The sequence below is a fragment of the Ischnura elegans genome, chromosome 1 (genome assembly GCF_921293095.1).
Source record: "Ischnura elegans chromosome 1, ioIscEleg1.1, whole genome shotgun sequence".
NCBI lineage: Eukaryota > Metazoa > Arthropoda > Insecta > Odonata > Coenagrionidae > Ischnura > Ischnura elegans.
Window position 1 is genome coordinate 121,696,522 of NC_060246.1, and position 26,831 is coordinate 121,723,352.

The following is a 26,831-nucleotide window of genomic DNA, read 5'->3' on the forward strand; positions in this document are numbered from 1 at the left end:
TTATGAATATGATGTCACCAAGGAGGGGAAACTAAAGTATCTCCATTTTGGAAACTGTTTCTCCCCCTATGAAAAAATTGTATAAACCTGTTTCAAAATTTTATACAATTTATACAATTACCATGGCAATTGTATAAATTGTATAAAATTTTGAAACAGGTTTATACAATTTTTTCATAGGGGCCTTTCGTTGGTATTGTTTTTGCCTAATTGTCTGTAAGTTGGCGGCTGTCCGCAACAAGTGTATCTTATGTGTTTCTTTTTATTTATTTTTTTCTTTTGGGAATGTAATATCATGCTTAACATGTGAAAGTTGTGCAATGGTTTTCTCATGGGCCACAGGCCCACGAAATAAACGAATTTATTATTATTATTATTTATTATTAATAACCGATATTGAAGTTTCTGGGCTGTCCTCCATGAGTCGTCCTGCCTGGGGAAGGACTTTCAAATAAACCCCACCCAAAAATAAACTAACGAAATGGACTTACTTAGACAGAAAAAGATTTCTGCGCACGAGGCCGCGAAAAAAAATCGACTCTCCAATGAGTTTGATTATTAGTCCCCCACCCCGACACCGAATATAAAAACACAATTACTTTGCTTCGTCATAAAAAAATATATTGAAAACTCATAAATTGACAAAAAATTTCTTCGAAAGCTGAACTTTTTCCTATTATGAAATGTGTGCCCTAGGTTTTTCAAAAATTTTCCCCCGGATCCCGATGATTTTGGAACCCCTTCCAATTTTGTTAGGGGGATCCAAAACCAGAGGGAAATTATTTAAAATCAGGATACTAATTAGATGGTTTTTAAACTAATTTTAATACTTTTCATAATCGAAAAAACTTCAGTTTTCGATGAAATCATTTGAAAATTAATGATTTTTCAATATATGGTTTTCTTCTGTGATGCAAAGTAAGTGTGCTTTCATATTTCGGGGGAGATCCGGACACCCCCTCCCCCTCGCTACGCCGCTGCCCACCGAATGAAATTCGCCACTGTTACGAGATACAAGATGCAGCAAACACAGTGTCCCCTGTAAACATCGTCGGTGATTCCACAGCACTTATTCTTCACCACTCCGTCTATAAAATTCCACCTCATTGCCTCTTCAAGAAAATCCACGATTCCCACTTGCCATCATTACTCCCATGGAACGCGGTCTTTTATAATTTTAAAGTGTCCCTCGCTATTTCTTAGGAAACGGTATGAACTGTACGAACAATTTATTTGATTAGTGCAAACATTTTATAGTATTTGGTACAGATAGAATAGTATTTTATCATATAAATAGTTTTTTACGTAAAATATTTTTTTTTAACTGCTGCACTCTCGCAATAACGTATAATTGACATTATGTGGGGTCAAATGGCTCTTCACCCGTTTCAGAGAATGAGTTGCTCAAGTGAACCAGTCGCTCCTTATGGTCTAAGAGTCGCTCGAATAACATCAACGCAGCGTAAATCGTTACATTACCACCGCCAAATACCATTTCGTTAAAAAACAGCTGTTCGAATGTTAGTGCAGCTTTTGTAGCCTGTTTGATGTCTGCCAGTGGCGTTACACGTGTGGTATTTAATGTTTTACAGCCTGTTCGACTATATTAAAAGTGCTGTTGCATGTTTCCGCAGTTCAATCGTAAAGTGGAGATAACTTTCGTGTGATATTTACCATGCTGATGCCTCGAAGTATTCGTGCAAAGCCTTGGAGCCGTATTCTACTACTGCATGTGTTTCTTATAAGCATTGGACACGGTTTTACTGAGATTCCTGTACATAATGGAATGAAGAATGCTTTAGTTATAGTCGGTTCGTACTATTACCATAAACTGAATCTTTTAGCGTTACACTTAGTGGACTTCTTAATTTCATAAATCTCTATCAAAAATTCTATATTCCTCCACGTTTTAGAGGGCCTATAGAGGATTTTAAATCATAAGTTGGCCATAAAATGTCTCCATTGTGTCCTGAAGTATTATAATCTTTGATTTGCCAAGGCCTCGTTGCAACAAATGTGCAGTATTGATAGTGTAACTCTAACTTTATTATGGAATTTTACCCAGAATTATTTGCTCTTTCTTTTATTTTATTTTTAATATTAAGAAGTATTTCATTTCCCTTGTGCGTATTCTAAGTAAGGATATCGGAATGAGAAGAATATTTATTGGAATTTAGTTAATGGTATTGTGGAATATTCTTTCTGTTAACAGAAATAGCAGTTTTTCTAAAGTTTGTGTCCATCCTTGCCTCTATATATCTAGTACCATTATTACCCTCGGCAAGTCCACACTTGTGGTGCTCGCGTAATCTTTTAGTGTAATATTTTTGCAGTTTTTCTAGTTGTGAAAAAATGTTACCTTTCAGTACATATATTGCCCCCTTAAACATCCGTTACATATCACTGTTGTCATGCGAAAAGAAATCGAGTGCTTGTTATTTTACACTTAATTTATTGATTGATACCCAAACAATTACAATAGCCTCCGAGGTCATGAATGATTTGGTTTCAATTGAAGTTTTAATGAACAAAGTCATTTGGTCTCAGCATGGCCAAGAATGGCCGCAATAGACACGGTTATTAATTTTAGGCATGGTGTGGTGTTTGAAGGAGCTATCAATTTTAACTGTTTGCACCAAGAGGACCACAGATGTTAGTCCATTATAAAATGTGTTTTCTCTTACGAGCAGCTGATGATGCAGGATTTGAAATGGGATTGTATAACAGCAAATGCCTCACCCCGAATTTGGATGCCTTGTCAAAAAGAAGCCTAATTTTCAACAATGCATACACGTCAGTAAGCAGTTGTTCGCCCAGGTAAGTCAACTTCTCTTTCATCGATGACCCAATATAACACTACCAAGGTTTTTAAATCATGGGTAATGCCCAAATTGAATCTTCATAAAATGTAATGGAAAGCAGTCACCTTGGTGATGCAGATGATATTTTCGTTACAAATTCATATTTTCTGAAAGTGCTCACCTTAACCCTTTCCTGCCGGCACCCACAATAGAAAAACGTTTTCGTGCTACGAGTAGCATAAGAATATTTTAAACCTCTCTGTACGGAGCTCTTTTTTGGGGGTGAGTTGTGAGTTGCCTGGGTATTTTCGTCCCAAAACATTTGGGGCCCAGCTCAATGGGGTGCCCATCCCTTACCCCGGCCACTAGACTTCACCCTCTAACCCTATCATAGCACGAATCCACGGTCAACTTGCATTACCAGTGTTTTTTTTCAACCAAACATTGTAGTTTATTTTAAATGATTTACTCTTCTAAAAGAATTACTAACGTTTTTTTAAAGCATTGTGGAATTTTAAATGGGATTCTAGCATTAATATCAACAAAGTTAGTAAATATAAGGTAATAAGACTATAAGTCCGGAAGTCCATTATTTTTAACGCTAAAATTTCGTTTAAAAATTGCTTGGGCACAGAACAAAACGAAGAATTCATTTCAAAGTATAAAAACATAGTAGTATGCAATAAAATATATCACTGAAAAAGCTATTGAAAACGTAACTACTATGCAATGGATTCCTGTGGTGTGGATGGTCATAAATGAGTGGGAGGGTCTGGCTTTATTGCCCAGGAGTGGCCCTAAGGACTCGCTAAGCTGGGTCTCAGGCCGGGCCTGAATGCATCGAGCAATTGCTACCTAAGCGGTCACATCTTTTCCCTCGTATCGGCCAGAGCCGACATCTGGTCGTCTGCGTTGAAAAATCAGCTATACCCGACGTCAGGTGTTCTGCGTATGAAAATGCCCGTCGGCTCCACCCGACGTCCGGTGCGAAAGGGTTAAATGAAGTCTTTACCCTTTTCTCCTCAGCTATTGAACAAAATTTTTAAATTGGAGAGAGATGAGATATTAATTTTCTTTTCAGTCGATCAACAATCTTAACAGGGCTGCCTAACCACCAAAATGGGATGTATGGCTTGAATAATGGGGTTCATCACTTTACCTCATTCAGGAAAACAGCCAGTCTTTCAGCCATACTTGCCCAAAATGGAGTACGAACTGGTAAACTTTTAGTCTATTCTATTCTTAATCTATCCTTTGTCACTGGAGTTAAAATGTCTTCATTACTATTAATATTTCTGCTGCTGCTGAAATACCATTCTGTACATTGCTCCAACTTTTTTGCAAGAACAGGCTGGTGGATTACCTACCAGTGAACAATGTGTGGCCCTTCCCAGGCTTGTCCAATAGTGTGAATACAACATCTTTGACAATATTTTCTTTCCGACATAATACAGTTGAGGACCTTAAATCCAGAATCCATAAACCTGGAAAACCAGAAATTCGGAGCATTTGAAAATTCCTCTGCGTAGTGTTTTGACTTGCCACCTTGTGGCACCACTCTCCGAGCCTTGTTCTGGGACAAAGAGGAAGTTAGCACACGCTATGAACATATGCTACTAGGCTGGGACACGTACGGATCTCAAATATCGAGCACAAGAGCCGGAGCACGAGATCGAGAGAGATTGAGTTTAGAGGAGGAAAGTGCAGTGGAGGTGGATGATCTTGGGCCAGGGATCTTAGATTCGGAAATCAAGAGAGCACTTTGTGATATGAAGGCTAGGAAAGCAGTGGGTGTGGACAATATCCCGTGCGAGCTCCTGCAGAATCTAGGGAAGGATAGTAAGACAAGGTTTTTGGATCTAGTACGCAGGATCTATGAGGAGGGATGTTGGCAGGAGGATTTTGTGAAGATGGTTTTAATTCCGCCACCGAAAAAGAAGAAAGCTGTGGAATGCAGAGATTATAGGACTATTAGTCTAATATTGCAAGAGGCGAAAGTGGTTCTGAGGATATTGAACAGACGAATGGAGGCTAAGGAAAACGAGTATTTGGGCAAAGATCAGTTTGGTTTTAGAAAAGGCAAGTCAACTCATGACACAATATTGCGTCATGAGTTAGCAATTGCTAATTAGCAAATAATGAGGACCCTCGTGGAGAGGAACCTAGAATATGACCAAGACATGTATGCCTGTTTTTTTGACTTTGAAAAAGTATTTGATTGGGTGAACTGGGTAAATTTAATGGATATACTTAGGAGAATAGGTGTAGATTGGAGGGATAGGTGGCTGATTTGTAATCTGTATTTGGCCCAGACAATGCAAGTGAATCTGGGTGGGCAAGCAATGGCCGGGCAGTGAGACAAAGTTGTCCTTTATCGCTGCTGCTTTTTAACATATATGCTGAAGAGATGGTAAGGGAAGTGTGGAACGAGTTGGAAGCTGGAGTGAATGAGGGAGGAATGATGTTTAAATCGGTAAAGTTTGTGGATGATGAGGCGTTGATTAGCCAGTCAATGAGGGTACCGCAGGTACTAGTGGATGCATTAGACATGCAGTGCGAGGAGTATGGATTGAGGATTAATCACAAGAAGACCAGATAGTACAATTTTGTAAAGCATCGCGAGCGAGGAATGTGAGACTCAAGATAAAAGTAGGTGGGGAGAAGCTTGAGCAGGTAGAGCAATCCAACTATTTAGGCAGCATATTTGAGGAAAATGGACTCAGTAGTAAGGACATCAGGAAGCGAATAGCATTAGCAAAGGAGGCATTCATGAACAGGAAGGAGCTTCTGAGAGGATCGTTATGTAAGAGTTTAAAGAAAAGGTTAGTGAAGAGTTTGATATGGAGTGTAGCTCTCTACGGTGCGGAAACATGGACTCTGAGGAAGGAGGATGAGAGAAGATTGGAGGCATTTGAGATGTGGGTATGGAGAAGAATGAAGAAGGTGAAATGGACAGAGAGGAGGAGAAACAATGGAGTGCAGGACATAGTGGGTGAGGAGAGGCAACTTTTAGATAATATACGGAGGAGGCAGAAGGACTGGATGGAGCAAATACTTAGGGGAGAGGGGATGTTGAAAACAGTGTTAGTGGGTAGAATTTTAGGCAACGAGAGAGAGGAAGGAAGAAAACAGGATTTTTAGATAGATTGAAAGGGAGTAGGCCTTACAGTGAATTGAAGAAGGCAGTGCTGGAAGGAAAGGAAGGCTCCCAGATTACTTTTTAAGCACTCCATGGAAATCTACCTTAAATGGTAGAATACTATAATAATAATAATTATAATCTTGAATCTGACAACATATAGAGCTCAATGCCGTATCTACTGGGTTTCTGTTTCTCGGGTTATTGTGATATCTTCTGAGGAATAGTGTGCCAGTTTGAAACATCTGCGAATGGTTTCAAACATTGGCCAGACTTTTAATGCAATGGATCATAGCTCTTCCATTTACATCATAAAGCTGTTGTTATTGAGATGATAGTTAGCCATTATTGAATATCTACATATTCCTACTTTTGGATATAAGTTACATGATATCACTGGGTTTATGCTTTATATTATATGGTAAATTTTAGACTACTTATATTCTATGTGATACGACTAAAAATAATTTTTCAATCATGTACATAATTTGTTCTTTCCTGTTAGGAATCATTGGAAAGAAGCATGTAGGTCCAAATGAAGTATATCCTTTCCAATTCTCTGAGACTGAGGAAAATAATGACATTGATCAAGTTGGAAGAAACATAACAAAAATCAAGCTGTTGGTCAGAGAATTCCTGATGCAGAAAACTGAGTAAGAATCTTTTTTATGACATATTCTCCAAGAAATCAACCCGTTTACAAAGGTGCAAAACACACCATCTAAATGGAAGCTTGCGGCAAAGTCATTTCCCCATAGCTTGATCATTTTCTTCAATATTTTTGTTAGACATTTCACTTATTTTTGATGTGTAGTCATAATTTCATGTGTCAAAAGTTAACCATGTTTTTTGTGATTCATTTGCTGTAAATTTTAAAAAGTGCTTAATTTAATTTAGTGCATGGGAATGAGGAATATCAATCAAGATAGAGATGGAGACCCTCAGGAAGAAGGTGGAGGTATTTGTGTGTGGATATTTTTGCTGTATGCCATCACATCCAAAAATTTTCATTATTGGTTTAAAAATTACAATATTAGTCAATAAATGATAATTTGATTGAAATCATAAATGAAAACCATTAGAAGTTGTTTCCAAAAAATAAAATTCCATGGCCAAAGACAAAGAATGTGTTGCAAGATTTTTAATCATAATTGAAGGTAGGAACCCACATTCTGCCAAAGGTGCAAAAATTATACACTGTGTATTATATTTTTCATTGAAATATGTTTTTCATGGGCTCAGTCACTCTGAATTTTCTTTTCTAGTGTAAATTATGACGTCATATGAAAGGAAAAACTTAAATATTTTATTGATTTTAGCCATGGTTGTTAGTGAGTTAATGTGTTTGATGATATTTTAGAGGACAATTTCATGACCACTTAGTAATTCTGCTAGGTAATGGCAGCAATTGTAATGCTGTTTCAATTTCAGTGTGGCCATTTGTTTATCAATGCCATATTTATTTTTTGATGATCATTGATGGTGTATTGTTCTGGTAAAATTTTAGGCCTGTGATTATGAATGTATGTATTTTATATCAGTTAAGAACTCACTGATGGTGAAGAATTGTGGATTAAATCAAGGATCCATCATTACTGTATTTTTTACCTGGCTTTTTACAAAAAAAAGTAACATTTTTGGAGATTGATTTGAAGAATATGTTGGCTCCACTTTGAATGCTAATTTTTCAAAAACTTCTCCAAGTATCTATCTCTATGAGAGACTATGTAAAATGTAAGAACAGAGAGAGGACAATGTTATATACAATTCTTTATGCAGAACTTTGTGGTTGAATATAGCCTAAGACATAGCCTGTTGTTTTCTCAATTTCAATTATTAGAAGTTTATTGACATTAATTAATTTTCTCATCATTCACCTCTTTTTGAGGCCTTTTTTGCTGTATATTGGATTTCATGATCCACATCGCTGTGGACGTCGAACCCCTCAATATGGAGAGTTCTGTGAGCTCTTTGGTAACAAACAAGAAGGGATGGGTAACATACCAGATTGGACTCCGATATATTATGATCCAGAAGAAGTCCATGTGCCTTACTTTGTACAAGATACCCCAGCTGCAAGGCAAGACATAGCTGCACAGTGGGCTTCAATGACTAGACTAGATCAAGTTAAGTACTATCATGTTGTTTGAAAACTTGAACACACAGTATTCATGCTATTAAAGTCTCTTAACCAAGTTTTGAGAATTCAATTGGGAAAAAAAGAGTAATTTACAATGGAATATAATCCTCCTTTACTTTTGCAAAATCAGCTCCTGAAATATTTTATTTTTCCAGAAATTACTCTTCCTGTCTTTGTTTTTCAACAACGTCAAACTTTTACATAATGCATGTAATATATTTGAAATTTTCATTTAACGCTTTTGAGCCAGAGCCTCATATTCTTCCATGTTACAAGACCCATGGAAATTTTTTGCACTCCCCTGTACAAAGCTCCCGAGCATCGACAGAAGGATGAAGTTTACACCCATCCTAATGCAAGGGCCCAACTCAGCAGGATGCTGATCCCTTTCCTCGGCTGCTGTCTGAGAACATTGAAGGATTAAAAGACTCCTTCACAGCTTGAGTCCATGGTGAACTGACTGAAATAGCCATGTTTTATATGAACAAATATTTATTATTCCCATAGAATTTTTAATACTGTATATTCCGTTTAATCGGTCCACCGGTTACTTGGGGCAGCCGCTTAATTGGGGCAGATCTTGAAGAACAGAACCCAATAGAAGAATATACAAGAGTTTTCTCCCATTAATTAGGACAGCATGCCACTTTATTGGGCCATGAGTCGGCGACATAGACTCTATACTCGCAACGAAATTAAATTTTTTTGTTTTCAGAATACTATTTTTTATATTTTCCTCCTTTGATTTACTCTTATTTTTCACAAATGGTCCTATTCTTGCCCTATTTTTAAAACTCTTGTTGTTATACTATCCGCAAGAGAATAGCACTTTTCTGTAATAGGACTTAGTAAAAGACATTCATTCAGCATCTGTGAAAAATATTTTTAACAAAAATGTAATAATTCTTAAAAATGATAATAAATTAACAAAACTCGCTGGCTTATTAACCATATATATAATTTAATAACCTTATGTTGCATTATAAACATTCTTTAGTCTTTTTTCTACAATGTAAAAGTTTTTAATGCCCACATACAAGAGAGTTCGCCTAATTAGGGCAGCCCCTTAATTGGGGCAAAGTGCACAAGTCCTGATATGTCCCAAATAACCGGAATCTACTGTATATAAAATGAATTCTGTGTTTTTCTGTGCATGAAAAAATTTTCATCATCATCACTGGTCAACAATCCTAGGATTGGTTTGATGCAGCTCTCCACTCAGTTCTCCTATCAGCTAATCTTTTCACACCTACGTATTTCTTCTCTTTCACATCTCTCTTTACTTGTTCCATATATTTTGTTCGAGGCCTTCCTTTTCCATTCTTGCCTTCCACTTGTCCTTCGACAATTGTCTTCATCAGGCCATCATGTCTAAAGATGTGGCCTATGAGGTTGTTCTGTCTTCTTATTAAGGTTTTCATGAGGCTTCTCTTCTCTCCTACCCTTCTAAGGACTTCCTCGTCACCAACTCGGTCGATCCATTTGATTTTCATCATTCTTCTGTAGCACCACATTTCAAAGGCCTCTATCATTGCTTTCTCCACTGCGGTCATTGTCCATGCCTCACTTCCGTATAGGAGCATACTCCAGATGTAGGTTCTTATAAATTGTTTCTTTACATCCATACAGTACAACCTCGATATAACGACACCCCACGGTGCACTAATAAACACTCGCTATAGCGAATTGTCGCTTTACCGGAGGTGGAGCAAATAATAGCCAATATACCTGTTGCGAACAGATATACAGGAACAGGAGTGGTGCGGCGACAGATAAACATCTATCCGATAAACGTAAGCATAAATCCAGACGAAAGGCGATGTTTTTTTGCATCATTAAATTTCCTTACTCAAATAACGACCAAATATTCAAACAATTTATAAGCGCCACACTGAATAAAAATCATGCAAAGCATTGTTTCGTCAATCATTATATTTATCGAACGACAGTTTACCACATAGATTTGAGACTGAGCACTCCATTAACTTCATTTCTAACAGATCGCTAGCAATTACAGAGGTTAAGGAGTCTTGATGAAAGTCTTCCGGTGGTGAAACCCTCGCTATGGTGAGAGCCAACGCCAAAAGGGTCTCGTAAAAACGAATTTTTTAGCACCCATATTATAGGGTCAATTGACGGTGCATCGGCTATCTCTCGTAATAGCGGGGGTGTCGCTATAGCCCGTACTCGCTTTAACGAGGTTCCACTGTATTTAAGTTTCCCGCTGTAAGCAGGTCTCTCTTTTGGTGGAATGCTCTCTTTGCCTGGGCTATTCTGCTGATAATTTCTTTCTTGCTTCTCCTGTCACTAGTTATCTTGCTTCCCAAATAACAGAATTCATCCACCTCTACCAGTTTTTGCCTCCCTATTTTAATGTTGGTCTTGACTTCTTCTCTTCTGCTGCATACTAAGATCTTGGTTTTCTTCGTGCTTATTTTCAGTTGATATCTACTCATTACCCTACCCATATTAACCAGAATATTTTTCAAATCCTTCTCTGTTTCTGCTATAACGGCTATGTCATCGGCAAATCTTAGCATGCTAATTTTTTCTCCATGGGTATTCACTCCCAATTCCTTTTCTTTGATTTCATTAATGGCTTTTTCAATGTAAACGTTGAAATTTACGGGTGACAATGAACAGCCTTGTCGCACTCCTTTCCTAATTTTTGCTTCTTCACAGCTGGGCCCTGATTTTATCACAGCTACTTGGTTTTTGTATAAACTGTGGATGATTCTTCTGTCATTATAAAGAACCCCAATTTCCTTTATGATTCCAAGCATTGTGCTCCAATCCACGTTGTCAAATGCTTTCTCTGAGTCCACAAACGCAATGAATGTTGGCTTGTTCTTTTCAATTCTCTTCTCTATGAGCAGTCTTAGGGCCAGTATTGCTTCCCTTGTGCCTTTGTTTTTTCTGAATCCAAATTGGTCCTCTTCCAAGTACTCTTCTGCTTTTCGTTCTATTCTTCTATAGATGATCCTTGTCAGTATCTTTGACGCATGTGTAGTAAGGCTTATGGTCCTAAAATCTTCGTACTCCTCCGCTCTTTTCTTCTTTGGAATAGGGATTATAATGTTCCTCTCGAAATCCTTTGGTATCTCACCTGTCGTATACATTTCACTAATGATTTTGTGTAGCTGGTTCAACGTCTTCTCTCCTGAATTTTTAATTATGCAAAAAATCCACAGAGAAAAAATCATTCGCCTTGACCGGGATTCGAACCCGGATCCCTCGATTTCCGGCCGAGTGCTTTAGCCAGTTAAGCTACCGAGGCGTCATTCATCCCTGTGGAAATTTGTGGACTATACCGGACAAGGTGGTATGGACTGCTGAGCATATTATGCGACGAGCAGTCCAAATCGTGCGCACGGCGCCACAGCCGGAGAGTAAAGTCCGAACTTTGAACACATATAGGTGCTCTCTATTTGACGAATTTAAGTATACCGGGACTAGCCACGGTGATAACTTTTACGGGAGTCACCCGCAATGCACAATTGTGCGTGTATTATATCCAAAGCAGCGGCAAATATATGTACGGCACAAAAGGGTTAATTAAAATCTCCCATTTATCAGTGGATTCTTAAAATTATTCCCTCTTTCTTGTGATTAGGGTATCCTAGTCTGTACTGAATCTATTATCGTATGTTAAATTACAAATTCTCTGTGTGTAGTAAATAAATATGTAAATCATGCTATTGTAATTGAAATTTCTAATCTATGGATGAGAGTGAATCTATAAAGAAGTGATGGGGATAATGCACAATACTGTTTATACATGATATATTTTAATACTGCCATGTTAATTTAGAGGGGGATTATTGAAAAATAAAAATGAGAATAAAAATTAGGTTAAGCATTTACGAAAAATAGGAAATATATAATGTGATTTATACATTACAGCTATTCAAATAGGATACAGGAGGTTGGACTGAGGGTGAATTAATGAAAAACAAAAGCAGTTGCACATAAATTGTCATGGGAATCAAGAAACGTGGATATCTTAGTAGTGTGCGCAGTGTCCCTTAAAGCCAAAGGCCTGTGGTTCCATTGTCAATCAAGGGAATATTTTCCTACGGCATAAAGGTGGAGATTATACTTGGTGAATCTCACCCTGGTAACTGTGAGAATATTGTCAAACCGGCAACAGCCCCTGCCTGGATGCCATAGCATTTACGAATGCAGAGGAGAATCATTGTGAAGGGCCCCCTTTTTGTTTCCCTGTCGATTTCTGAAACAACAATGCCTGTTCGCTGTCCGTTTGAAGTCTGTTGATAGCCTGTTGGAGATTAGTGAACAGAGTATAAACAGCCAACGAACAATCTCGGGTCACTCACAAGTAGGAACAACTTACGAACAGCCTACCAACAGTTTGTACTCTGTTTGCAGCTTGTTCCTTAACAGGCAGGCAACAAGCATTTCGGGAACAATAGTGAACAAGCTTTTAACAGGCAGGGGCCGGTTGGTAGTATGTTTCACCGAACAGGGAATGAACAGACAACAGTGAACAAACACTTAACACCCTATCGATTTACGTAAAAATGATGCCTGTTCGCTGTCAGTTTGGAACCTTTTGGAGATTTTGAGAACAGATTATGAACAACGTACGAACAATTGTTTTAAATTTCGGAATTTGGACAACAATTTGGATTAATCCAAATTTAATTGAGTACAAGGAAGTTTGATTGAATCCAAAGAAAATATCATCTACTTAAACAGTAATTATATACGGTTGAATTCATTATCACGATTACCATCAACCACGGATGACGGTTATTGAAGTGAGCACGCAAATTATATTAGCTATCTGCTCGGCTTACGCACGTTAAAGACTTTACTTCGCCAATTACAGGCTGGGGCCGTATGTTTCAGCCAAAGAGTATGTACTCTGTGGTTTCAGCGGACTGGGAACGAACAGACAACAGTGAACGGACAGTCAACAGGCAAGGGCCGGTTCATAGTCCGTTTCACGGTACAGGGTACGAACAGAAAACAGTGAACAGCTAGTGAACAGGTTCTCAACAAGGACGGAAAGATAGCGTGGTGCTGCTACCTACCTATAGAAGATAGCAAACGCAAACAATGACGCCAATAACCGATACCGTTATCCGGACAGTTTACGAGCACATGGTCGACTGTGTTGTGGTGAAGTTGTTGGATGCGGAGAAAACAGTTATTTATTTGATTATTATTTAACCTGTGCTAAATGCCCGCAGTGACGAATTGAGTAATTCGTGCATCCATTCAGTGATAGTGAAAGTCGAAGTGATATTTGTTCTTGAGTGTGTTTATTTAATAATTTATTGTGTCTCTTAAGTTTTTGAGCAAGTACTGAGATTTGTATTGTATTTGTATTATGCGTATGTGCGTTACGTCGCCAATAAGAACCAACAAACATTGTCAGAGGACTGTCTTTCTTGTAGGTTTGTTTGTGAGAAGTGAAATCATCGTGTTCATAAATATTCTTTAAAGGCGTGTTTCTCTTTTAAAATCACACGTATTATATTGACATAGTGCAGAATCCGAGTTGTATTAATTTAAGGAAGTACATATTTCTTTGATGAAGGCATGTGAAATATTTGTTGATGTAGTGGTTGTTCTGTTAATGATGACAAAGCTTGCTTTTCTGCAACTATTCAAGATATTTATAACCAATGGAATATGTGGAAAAGCACAATAAAAGTTTTTCTTACAATCATTCAAATGAATTTCAACTTTTAATTCTATTTTAACATAAATCATCTCTTGTCTATTATGTCCAACTTAGCAACAGCGAACAGTTAAGGAAAAAAGTATGCGCATAGGGAGAGAACAGACAAATAACCATCTTCCCACATTGTCACAGACAAGGAACAGACAAGGCGTTCCAATTTACATTCTACGAACAGTCGCCTGCCTGTTCTCTCTTGGTCAAGGAACAGGGAACAAACAACCTAAGAAAACAGGCAATGAACTGACAGCGCACAGTCCCCTGCCTGTTCATTGTCTGTGGTCCAACAGGTAAGGAACAGAGAATGCCGCTTTCTTAACAGGGAGGGAACAGACAAGTAACCGTTTTCTCACAGACAAGGAACAGACAAGGCGTTCCAATTTACATTCTACGAACAGTCGCCTGCCTGTTCTCTCTTGGTCAGGGAACAGGGAACGAACAGCCAACTGACAGACAATGAACAGACTTTATTGTTACAGAAATCGACAGGGTTTCTCTTTACAGATTTTTATTTATTCTTTTTTGTCTTTTTAAAAATAACCTTATGTATTGTTAGCAGAAGAATCTTTATTTATTTGACTTTTTGTCTTAAGTTCCCTACTCCCAATCCTGTATAAAGACCAAATCAAAGGTTTCACCTGTGACCCTAGGTAGGGTAGTGCCAATAGGAGACCACACCAGCAGTGATGCAAATAGAGGAGAAATAAGGCTATACTGTTCATCGATTTGAAAGGATTTGACTGAATCTGTGAATCAATATCCTATTTCAACCTTGTAAATGCCCTCATCCAACTGGTTTTCTTAAATATGTGCATGATTTATCATAACTATGTACATATTTACAGGAATTGGACTAGTCCTGAAAGAATTCGAAGATGCAGGCTTTGCTAGCAACACCCTCATTCTGTTTACATCAGACAATGGAATATCATTTCCCAGTGGAAGAACTAATCTGTATGATCCAGGTTTGCTTATTATCTTTATTGATTTATTAATTTTTCAAATAACTTGATGTCTTTAAAACAGCCAGGACCTGATAGATGCAGTGTACCCACCCTACTTTTCAGTATAAATGCAGTCAAGAGTAAAGGCCATTCAATAGTATGTTATTCTTAATAATCCTCTTGTGCCCATAATCCATACTACTCAGACCCAACCCAGCCTGATGTATTATTCTTAATCCATATCACTTAGACCCTGCTTGATAATAAAAATTTATGTTTTTAAATGCTATCAGATTTTTTTTCTGGAATGGCTGAACCGATTATCTTTTCATTTACTTAGTGAACCTAAAAGCACAACCACAATATCTTGCTATTAACGCTTTCACTCTCACAGCAATTTTTGTTTTAGCTCCCAGAAAGCTCAACCCCAATTTAAGAGCATGTCATCAGTTTGGAGAGACAAATTCTTTTGTTTTTATTGAGTACAAAATACTGTGGAAGCAATTCCATTTCATCAGTGATAAAGGTTTATAAAATCTCTAGTATAAAAGTGAAACTAATTCAAAATATGATAAACAAACATTTTTACATGAGGTTGAACACAGGGCTGATATATCAGTACCTTGACTGTTTTGAGACAAAAACCAATGTATATATTTGCACCTTGAGCGTCTAAAGTTTAATATTACTGCTCCAACCATATTTCCTGAGTACACTCTGGAAATATGTACCTTGAGAATAATGGAATAACTGATAAGGATGCCCCAGACAAAATTTCCAGTGGCACTAGACTTGCGTAGTATCAGATGCACTACGGCCTTGTGTACAGAATTAGAAAGGCATATTAGAAGTCACAATTCTCTTGAATCTTAGAGTTACTAAATGGAAAAAATTCCCATTCATATTTAATTGAAGTGTTTTGAAAATCAAATGTGCATATCCCGTTTGTGTGTATTCGGTTAGTTTTTGCTACCACCATAAAAATGTTGAAATGAATTCTTTATAACTCCATGAAAATTTTTTCCAGGAATGGCTGAACCAATGCTCCTATCATCTCCTTTTGAGACACAAAGGCACAACCAAATTACCTATTCAATGTCAAGTTTGTTAGATGTAACTCCCACTTTACTTGACTGGTTTGGGGTGGAGCACCCTTATGGGAATGATGCTTTGACGGGAAAATCCTTGCTTCCACTCCTTATTAAAGGTATGTATTTCAATTCAAATTCAATATTATGTAAGATGTAACTGATACTTTTTGTCAAAACATTAGAATTACAAATGAACAGTTGGACAAACATGCAATAGGTTCATTTGTATTCTCCGGGATGACATCTCTAAATTGCTTTTTGGTGACACATGGACTCACTGTCATAATTTTGATCATTTTGTGGCAATTTGTGAAATATGTAATTGTGATCAAACTTTTTCAGAGCCTGATCCTTTTCCTGATGATGCTGTGTTTGCTAGTCATAGTTTGCATGAAGTGACAATGTATTATCCAATGAGAGCCATTCGTACAAGAAAACACAAGCTGATTCACAACCTTAACTTCAAAATGCCTTATCCAATAGACCAAGATTTTTACATTTCACCTACTTTTCAGGTAGGTACCTGGTATTAATTAGTCTATAACAGTCACAATGATTTTTTTATCGTTAAAAAATGGAGAATGTGTGTTTGATAAGGTCTTGCAAAAGCTGAGATAACATAGTGTGTGGTCATGTATTTCTGTAACTACTCAATTAGTTGAACTGAAATGAACTGGAAATGATAGGATATTTATTTATAAGTTCCCTGAATATCATCCAAAATCAGGGACCTGGAGCACTCCTCAGCTCTGCTATGCTCTGGCTCCATTGTCGGAGTGGAGCAGTTCAATTACATGGTGCTCCACTCTGGAGTGGAGTGACAACAATAGGACCGAGGTGCTCAACTCCAGAGCGGATCATTTCTTGCAAGAACTCCACTCCTGATTGGTAAACTGATGCCAATGCTCTGCTCCTTAGCGAGCAGTTAACATGGACTCATTTCTACGGCAGTGGGATGTATCGAATATTCCCCGTCGCTATTTTTATGTTGCAAAATGAATCCATAATCAATGCTATTTGTGGTATTAGCTCATGCCAATACATTCCAATATACAAATAGTATATATGCTGAATTGCATGTTATATTGAATGTATATATATACATATATATTGAATATATATTAGAGATGTGCGAATAGTATCCGCGAATACCTGCTTCGAAGTTCCCCATTTCTGGAGCTCAACTGCTGCATGAGTAGCGTGAGATAGCAACAAGCGCATTTCCCAAGATCCGCTGTCCCCCTCTGAGGCTTTCCTCTTCTCCGAAATAAAAAAAGGTCCCAGCTCATGCAGGGATCATATTATGAAGACCTTAGCTTCGAAAAAAATATCAAGTTACGCGAGAAAAATAAAAGCGTGTCTCGTGCCCACCCCCTTTTCTCACCCACTGACTTTTTTTACCTACCTGCTTTGAATTTCCCCCTTTCTGGAGGTCAACTGCTGCATGAGTCATCTACTAGCCCGAAAGGTGTCTAACAATGACTTTCGGCAATTATTATTACACCTTTATTGGATTGAAATATTAGTAATGTGCGCGTAATTTAAAAAGAACAAGACCAAACGCGACGCATTTCTGACTTTATTTAAGCATTTTACGCGAGGAAATAAATGTCAAAGGAGGCTTGGCATTCTGGCGACACTCGATATGAGCAGCAAATCTTCTCGGAAGTTGATGTGGTATTTTTTTCCGAAAACATATATCAAGTTACAATTTATGAGTGGTGCTATAAATCTTTATTGTTACAGTCCCAGACGAAGGAATATTTTCTCAGGATATTTGGTTTCTCCCTGATAGCAATTCCAATTCATCTTCTTATCTCGTGAGAACTCCCAAAGATGGACTGAAAATAATTGAAGAAAATCCGGTGGAGAAGAGCTTGTATTTTACAAAATGCCTCAGATTGTCAGCTAGCACTTGGCAGCAGGAGTGGGGGTAAAGCGATGTTAGTTGAATAAATTAAATGCCCAATTGTTTCCATAAAATTAAAATATTCCATTAGTCAGCTAAATTCCTGTTCGAATCCTTTAAAGGAAATCAAAATTACTCCCCAAAATCTTGTGTTGCCTGCTGCATAGGCAACCGAGTCAAACATTCCAGCATTCATCATTTAGTCATCGAGGTATTCGAAATTTGAGGTATTCAAATATTCGAGCAATGATTTAATATTCGGATTCGATATTCGAGTTCAAGAAATCTGGTATTCGACCCATCTCTAATATATACACACGTTTGAAATAAACTCACACGAGCATTATACGCAAAGGGCATAGCCGAGTAAGATATTGAAAAGTCCCCCCTCACGGATTTTTTCTCAGACTTAGGGCATAGGATTTGGGATCAAATAGGACTAACCTCCCCACACTTCCAGCCCGCTAGAGGCCCACCAGGGCCGGCTAGCTCGAAATTTCGATTTCTACTCTTTTTTAAATATCTCGAGATAGAAAGCATATTTTTCAATGCAGTTTGTGCCATTTGTAGGCTTTCTTAATGGAGCAGATGCCCAATTTTTTTCACAACTTCTCAGGGGCATAAGGAGAAATGGCGTCGATTTGAAAATTTCAAACGCTAGTTTTCATAAAATATTTTTGAGAGGGCCACAATTAAAAAGTGTGTTTCGAAGGAGTATTTAAATACCTTTCGGCTAATGCAATGAAAAAAGAACATTTTTGTGGTGGAACACCCCGAAAAAAAATAAAATATGCCATTTTGGCCATTTTTTGCTGTTTTTCCCGTCATGCCGCCCATAGAGCTTAGAAACGCATGACCCACCAGTGGGTCATGCCGCCCATGGGGATAGGCCAGCCATGACCCACCGGTGGGCCATGCCGCCCTGAACGTGTTAAAATCATTTTTGCAAAAATTGTTGCCAGATCAATTGACATGCTCCATATTTCAATATTGGCGGCCTGTATTGCTTTCTTGATAAAAAATGAGCGTGTGGGCTGTACTTCAGGATAAGTACAAATGTTCACGAAGTTTGCAGTAAAGCTATTTTTGTCCCTTTGGCACTGGGTTTTTTTCATTTGTGTTCGGGATTATTATAAGTAAAGGAAAATACATTGACTGTACTATGGGGCCACGCTGCTATGAGTAATGAAATCCACATACGATGACACGTTTCGGATCAAATGAAACTAAGTTTTTTCTGTAACCATAACTTATATATGTACTGGACTAACAATAATTAGGTTTCATTATGTATGAGAATGAATTGATTTCTATGGCTGCTACCTTGATTTACAAGTTTATAATGCTTGACGGCTAGTGAATGCCTGCCATAGGAAAACTGTGCCACACATCTATCAGGCTTGCTGGATACTATGTACACATAGATAGACAAAAATGGGCAGATATTATGGCTACTAAATAATTTACAACATCGAAAGTCAGATCACACTCTGAGGTCATGGTAAAGATAACATTTACGTTTGCAAATATTTCGTCAACAGACATGCATAATAAATCTTCATTACGTTTAATTCTTTTGATGCAACACCTACTTTTAAATTTGTTAACTTTTTTAGGGCCTCTCTGTGCATCGCTATAAATAGGAAGGAAATAGACTAGTTTAAATAAAAAATATAATATTTGCACAGTGTTCGAATGAAAATTTACTCCCACCCTTGCCAGGTGCTACAGAGAATTTTTTTCCCTGAGGTCTTGATGTGAAATTTTTTTTGTAGGAAAATAAAATATCCTAATATTTTAACATAAGCAGCAATATAAAATTAATACTTTTGGGGCTCAAAAAATTAAGAGCTATCCCTCTTTTTAGTTCTTTAAATTCTACTAATAAAATAAGCAATAATTAGTCAAAGTACTAAAAACATTTAATATGTAATGCAAATTTATGGTTTTTAAATGTGTATGTAATATAATTTGGCACAAAAAAATGAAAACAATGGAAAAGATAAAATGTTACATAAAACCTACAATAAGTATCTCATTAATAAATATTGATAAAAAATAATGACGTATACCGACGTGAAGAGCAAAATATGGACGAAAAATAGAGGGAGGTTTCCATGCCATAGCTTCCTTTTAATCAGTGCTATTTACGAACGGCGCACACGGTTCAAAAGAGGGAAGCTTGCTGAAGGCCAAACACATAGGAAGACTCAGGAGTGGATATTAGTTAGGTACGGAGGCGGAGAAGTGGGCTCCCTTCCTTCCCGGCAGAGCATGTCAATTGATGTGCTCCGTATCTCGTCAATTGATGTGCTCCGTGCTGAATGCGTAAAGTTCCCATATTCCTTACGATAAGGAATAATTGTTACGGGTGGGAAAAAGTTAGCATTAAACACATTTTTGAAAGATGAAAGTTGCTTTTGGCAAAATGCTGTGAAGAAATTTTAAATGTTGAAAGTAATGAAATGCGTTTTTTTAGTGCATATTTTAAATTTGAAACACGGACGTATATATGGACATTATTGCATCATTTACTTTTTAATCTTAAAATTTGTTGTTATCATTGAAATAGTTGTAGACATATTGACGAAAATCAGTACACATTTAGAGGGTTATTATTATGCTAAGAATCAGATATTTAATTATGAAGTGACATATTCTAAGTGTAAACATAAAAACACGATAAACATATAAAGACGAGGTGAATTGCAATTAAATCTTGCCTTGCCATTTCATGCAAGTAATCCTCCATTGTATTTATATGCAATTAATTATGGGAAATAGATATCTATTGAAAATTGTGCAGTTCCGAATGCCAATAGAATTTCTGGAACAAAGTTAACCTCATGGAGACTACGGAATACCGAAGCAGAGCAACATTATAGCAATTCGCTTCGCTCCAAGGAGCCTGTCCCTCCAGGTCCCTGTCCAAATTTCATCCATGCATTTAGAATATTTTTATCTGGCTTTATAGGAAAAAGGCATGGTTTCTAACTTTTTTAAGGTTCAGTAGATAGCTATGAGCTATTCCCATGCATACTATAATCATTTGTTAAGATTGTTTCTATTCTGTCTAGGGTCCTATCATAAATAAGGTCAATTTTTAATACCTATGCATATCGCATAATCTCATGATGATTACTGATATCCAATTCACATTTATCTCACAGAAGTGCATTATTCAATCATGTTTCTAAATATTTGCAGGATTTAATCAAAAGGACTTCTTCGAAGGAGCCTCTTAATTGGTACAAGAATTTGAAAAACTACTACTACCGAGAAGAATGGGAATTGTATGACTTGAAGGAAGACCCTGAAGAACGTTGGAATGTTTACTTCAAGAGCTCATATCAGGTCTCTATAAATCTTCATGTTATTTTTTAATTTGTCCCTCTCAAACTCATTCCCTCTCTCATTCTTCACTATCAGAGACAATGGCAAGGCATAATAATGCCTTGCCATTATAGTTGATGAGTTTGGGAAATACATAGATACATATTGTGATGACTAAGATGATATAGCATCAAAACTTTTCTGTCTCATTGGTGAAACCAATAAGTATTTAAGGTTGAGCATGAGTATGAACTGAGAATACATATTTAAATATATTCACCAGCATTTGTTAACAAATCTGTGAAATTAAATCATAAGAAATGGAATTTGCATCATCATTAGTAATCATAGGATTCTTTGTTTCTAGAATTTGTATCCAAGATACTATCTCTGTCCTTCTTAGGAATAGCATGAGGATAATTATTTTATGTAAACTATTTTATTTCAAGAAACTTGAGGACCCTTATATTTGCCTACACTAAGTATCATGCTTTCCCACTGCTCATCAATGCTTTTTGCGTGCACTATGTGGTGGTAAATTGAGTTACATCTAACAAACTTGACATCAAATAAGTAATTTCGTTGTGCCTTTGTATCTCCTCCTCTGTAATTAGTACATACCTAGACTATGCATCATACAACAGATAATATCAATGAATAAGCTTTATTTGATAACTTTTTGCAATTTTTACATCTTACCTTGGTTATGTTGTTGTGTGCCACTCACCTCTCTCAATGAAACTTCAATAGTAAGAAGGTGAAATACAGGTATGCATATTATTTTGGCTTTCTCCTAATACTTAACCAAACATTCCCTTGCAGAATTAAGCTGCTCTAAAGTGACAAAGATCTGCATGTAACAAGTGATTGTGCATGCATTCATTCTTACGGGTACAATGTTGTTTAAACCAATGGTGAAACTTGCCTTTAATAAGTCATTTGGCTAGGTGGTTTTTGAATCTGGATCTCCCCATTGCTGCCTTGGGAGATCTCCAAAATGATGATGATTGGGAAATTTCAGACTTTGTTTACCAAGTAGGATTTTTGTTCAGCAAACCCAGTCTGAAATTCACCTTGTTGAGAGATGGCTTGTGGTGAAACAAGTGGCACACCTGAGTGTCAACAGCGAGATCCAAATTCGAACCCTAGTTAACCCAAATGATTATTTCATGGTAGATTTCACTCTTGGTATAAATGCTCAAAAATGCTTTGAAACCCCTTAAACATGGTATACCAATCACAAAACTGGTAGACAGAGTAAAATAGAGGCGTGAGAAACATTTGGAAAGGAAACATGACTCATGAAATTTACGATTGCATACCGATGGCTAAGTTTTAACAACACATATCTCAAATTCGGCCGGTTTGAGACAGGTATCTTAAAGTGTAATAACATTTTTTTAAATAATATACAAGTATAAAACAACTCTTTGTTTGCAAATGAACGCTTCTTTTTCAATTTTATGTTTAATTTCAGTGTACAAATAAAAAACATTAATCGTTTTTTTGCTTTCCTGAAAGGTTGCTATTTTTTTAGATATGTGTTGTTAGAATTTAGCCATCGATATGCTGTACATGATTGGTGTTCTATTGAGGTTATCAATCTCTTCATGTACATGAGGATTTTCTCTCATCTTCATCAGTATAATATACAGGTCCCATATTTGATTGACGCTAATTGTTCATTGTAACTTAAGATTTAAGAAGACTTTTTTGTTAGTCTTTATAAAACCGAAACCTGAGAAACAAAGATATATTTTCTTTAGAGATGTGCAAATAGTATCCGCGAATACTTGAATACTGGACTGAAAATAATTGAAGAAAATCCAGTGGAGAAGCGCGTGTAATTTGCAAAATGCCTCAGATTGTCCGCTAGCACTTGACAGCAGGAGTGGGGTAAAGTGAGCTACCTGTTGAAAATAAAAAGTTGGATGAAGCCGAGTATCAGATGGGCGTGCCGCTGAAATGGCGTTTGGTAGATAAGAATGTAGACATCAGACAGAAATCCATCATCATTTGATATTCGACTTCGAGAAATCTGGTATTCGACCCATCTCTAATTTTCTTACATGTGAGTGTAACGATACCTCCTCTGCAGAAATGCTCAACTATCGCCCACCAAATTAAATCCACTCATCTAGGAGCTTAACAATACAAATGCGCTCAGCAGGCTGTAGCCAGAGCAGAAATGCTCTTCACTAAAGCTTGGAGGATTGGAGGTGAGCGTTTATGCTTCGGCTACTGCCAGCTGAGAGCATTCTAAATATTGGGCTCCTAGATGAGCAAATTTGATTCGATGGGCTAAGGTTGAGCGTTTGTGCAGTGGAGGCATCGATAACAAACTAGTGATATACATTCATAATGTTTTCACATACATATTCAACGTACCTAATATGTAATCAGTTTATAAGAATCAAGAATAATCTATGTTCATGTTCTCTTAGTCATTAAAGGAGTCATCATGAGTTAAATTTTTCATCAATAAATATTTTTTTTAATGATCTTTTTGAAGATATTAGATTATTATCATTTAAAAACTGATTTGAGATATCCATATCATATAGGAAAAGTCAACATCAGCCCTGTGTAGAAATAAAAAATTTCCGGCACATTCGTAACAAATTAGTCTCAAATGTGTTGAAAGATAATAATATTTACATATGTATTAGACAATTAGGAGCTATTCAACCTTAATGTTTTGATGGAGGATTTTGGAGCTTGAAAAAGTCTTTCTAGACTTTTTCATCGTAGTCTATTTCGATCATTAACTTGGATGATTATCTATAGAAAATTTCCTTTTGCCTTTCAGCCTGTTGTGAAGAAATTAAAAGCTCGGCTCATGGAATGGCAAAATAAAACAATGGATCCATGGATTTGTTCTCCAGGTGGTGTATTGGAAGATGTGGGTAAATATTTAGATCATCCGTCATGTTTGCCTTTATTTAATTTGTAAGCACTGCAGACATTTATTTTTGTTGTCAATGTATATGCTGCTGATAAGTAGCCCTACATTTTAATGTATTATTTGGTAATTAAAACTTAATTTTCATTGATACCTATTTGCCAGTTCTCACAATTTTCTTTATCCTCATGAAAATTGAGATTGGTTTACATTACACCCTTGCTTTACGATATTTCAATAATATATGTTTTAGAAATCTTTGAATTTTAGGAGATTGTGTTATAGTGGTATGATTTTTATGGACTGAAAAACACAACATTCCCTTTAACTAGTAATTTGCCTATATTATCCATGACATCTGAAGATTTTTTCCTAACATTCACGGTAAGTCTGAATGAATCACATACTTCTAACACATTCCACGCTAATGAATGACATTTGGAGTGTAATTATAATTTGTAGAGTTCTTACTTCTAACCCCAGTAGAAACAAGGATATTCGTGCCATTGGCGGCCAATCTAGCCGACCGTCCTGCATGGGCAGTGCCAGGAGCACAGCTAGGAATTAAGGCTGGGGGTGTTTGGGTGCAAGTAATACGGGGTGTGTGGGAGTATGGTATACCCACCAGGATTAGTAGGTGCAGTTTAATAAATTGCAGAATTTTAAGATAAATGGTTCAAAATGGTGAGTTTTACAGCTTTCTGAAGGATATGTTATTATTCGTGCCATTAATACTTACACTAGTCTATTAGTATTATCAATCCAATTAAGTAAAATTGATTAAACTTAAAATTTTCTCTGAGCTCTGGGGGTGGTTTTATTCTCCAAAACCCCCCCTCGCTGCACCACTGGACAGTGCTACCTTTTATGCCTAGGTCAGCCATATTTGCCAACTATGGGTATATTAGGCATGGGTGTACTGGACCAGACAGAATTCTGGATTGGCGATGGCTGGCAGTTTTTCTTTATTTAGACTGTGATTCAACAAAATGTCTTGTGTTTCCATGTGAAGGTTCTGTGTGAAGTAAGAAAGTAAGGGTATGGGGTCAGTTCTATTCACTTTGCCACCTTGCTTGACAAAGATTTTGGATTGGGTTCTCCAATGGCTCCGTATGGTAATGTATAATGAGTCAGAATCTTTTTAACCCCTTCCAAATCTAAAAATAAAAGGAGAGAAATTTATATGTAGCAAGCATTTGACATTAAACAAGAAAGGATAAGTACCAAATACGAACCTGCACCTGTTTTTCATAACTCCCAAATACTAGGAAAATAAATTTTGATGATTTCCATTCAAAAGGTGCCATTTGGCATCAAAATTAATCATATAAAAAATATATTTGAATTATAATCCAAACACCTTCCAAAATGCCATTTTTCAAAAATTCAAAAATTACTCTGTTCCCAAAATCTGTATATTAACCCCCATCATTAACCTTTTCGCGCCGAGCTCCCTCGCGGGAAGTTGCTTTTGGCTCTACGAAGGGTTTGAGATTTTCTTTTTAGCCCCGTACGGAGTTTTTTTTCGGCTCGGGACTGACCAGGTAGTCGCTTCCTCCCCTTAATGACCTTTCCTAGTGGGGATAATCCTCGACCCTTTTCCCCGAGAGCAGCCCATCCCAGCGTACTTTTGCGGTCAGTTAATTGTTACCAGTGCAATTTTAATTTTTTTTAATTGTTACTATTGTAGCAAATGTCAGTTCATCAATGTATTCCTTTCATTTTGCAATGCCTGTAGAACTTTTAAACGAAGTTCTATGGTTATTTTTAGGGTTTTCAGCAAAACGGCATTATGTCATAGACCAGCAAATACTTTAAAGGGAATGAAATCTTTCAATGTTCCTAGCCTACTTCTAGGTATTTACGATTTATGATATTAACATAATTTAGATCCATGATGCCAAAATCCACACTCCTCATTTGCGTCTGCTCTCCAGTTCTCTGAAAACATGAGAATGATACATTTAGAATTTTTTTAGAAGAATATTTTCCCGAAAAATTCTCCTAAAACTACTTGAATCATACAAATGCATACAGAACATTTACGGTTAAATTTGAATACACGCCAAGAAAATTTTGAAAAGAAAATGAGCTTTTCTGAGAAGAGTGAGGTTATCATCTTCCACGTACATATTTCCGTAGGAGAATACTTACACCAATATACTCTTGGGTCTTCCAGTTGGAGGATGATAAGTTTTTCCTAGAAAACATTAATGCGCTAATGTGTCCCGAAATAAGCCCGTGAGGGTCACAAAGCAGACCACCAGAATCCTGACCAGAGAAGCAAGATATGAGAGTAATTACCTGGGTGGTGCAGTTCTCTTTCATTCATGGTATGGGCTGCATCGCACAGCAGGGTTCCACAGAAACCATCCCTGGTATAGGTAGCGGAATACGTACAGATAGTTAACGGCTAAATTTGAATACACGCCAAGAAAATTTTGAAAAGAAAATGAGCTATTCCGAGAAGAGTGAGGTTATCACCTTCCACGTACATATTTCAGTAGGAGAATACTTACACCAATATACTCTTGGGTCTTCCAGTTGGAGGATAATAAGTTTTTCCAAGAAAACATTAATGCGCTAATGTGTCCTGAACTAACTCTGTGAGGTGCAACCTGACCAGAGATCCAAGATATGAGAGTAACTACCTGGGTAGAGCAGATGTCTTTCCTGCAATGGTATGGAATGCTTCTCACAACATGTGTCTACGTAAAACATTCCTTATCATACATTATCGTACATTAAATTTACGAATTTTTAGGATATGCATTAATCAGTATTTATAGCGAAATTCGTTTATAATACCTTTGTATCCAAAGGTTGGTAAGAGGTTATTAAAAATAGTCGCTGTAATTTTGG

The 26,831-nt window shown here is 37.0% G+C and overlaps 1 protein-coding gene across 1 annotated transcript; it reads left to right on the forward strand.

Annotated features, from left to right (window-relative positions):
• Positions 1-1,467: 1,467 nt before the first annotated feature.
• Positions 1,468-24,126, forward strand: LOC124169037 (N-sulphoglucosamine sulphohydrolase). The gene is made up of 10 exons (XM_046547506.1): positions 1,468-1,811; positions 2,691-2,817; positions 3,883-4,019; positions 6,446-6,593; positions 7,829-8,067; positions 14,636-14,755; positions 15,762-15,941; positions 16,168-16,340; positions 20,942-21,088; positions 23,877-24,126. Exons 1-10 carry the CDS (start codon positions 1,676-1,678, stop codon positions 24,018-24,020), a joined length of 1,551 nt encoding a protein of 516 aa, XP_046403462.1. The 5' UTR covers positions 1,468-1,675; the 3' UTR covers positions 24,021-24,126.
• The last annotated feature ends 2,705 nt before the right edge of the window (positions 24,127-26,831 follow it).

Excerpts from the sequence above, each read along its gene's own strand:
- LOC124169037 (XM_046547506.1), top strand. The coding sequence starts at position 1,676 with ATGCTGATGCCTCGAAGTATTCGTGCAAAGCCTTGGAGCCGTATTCTA. Across the intron at positions 6,594-7,828 it reads TTCCTGATGCAGAAAACTGA|GCCTTTTTTGCTGTATATTG; the intron begins GTAAGAATCTTT and ends CCTCTTTTTGAG. Across the intron at positions 16,341-20,941 it reads ACATTTCACCTACTTTTCAG|GATTTAATCAAAAGGACTTC; the intron begins GTAGGTACCTGG and ends AAATATTTGCAG.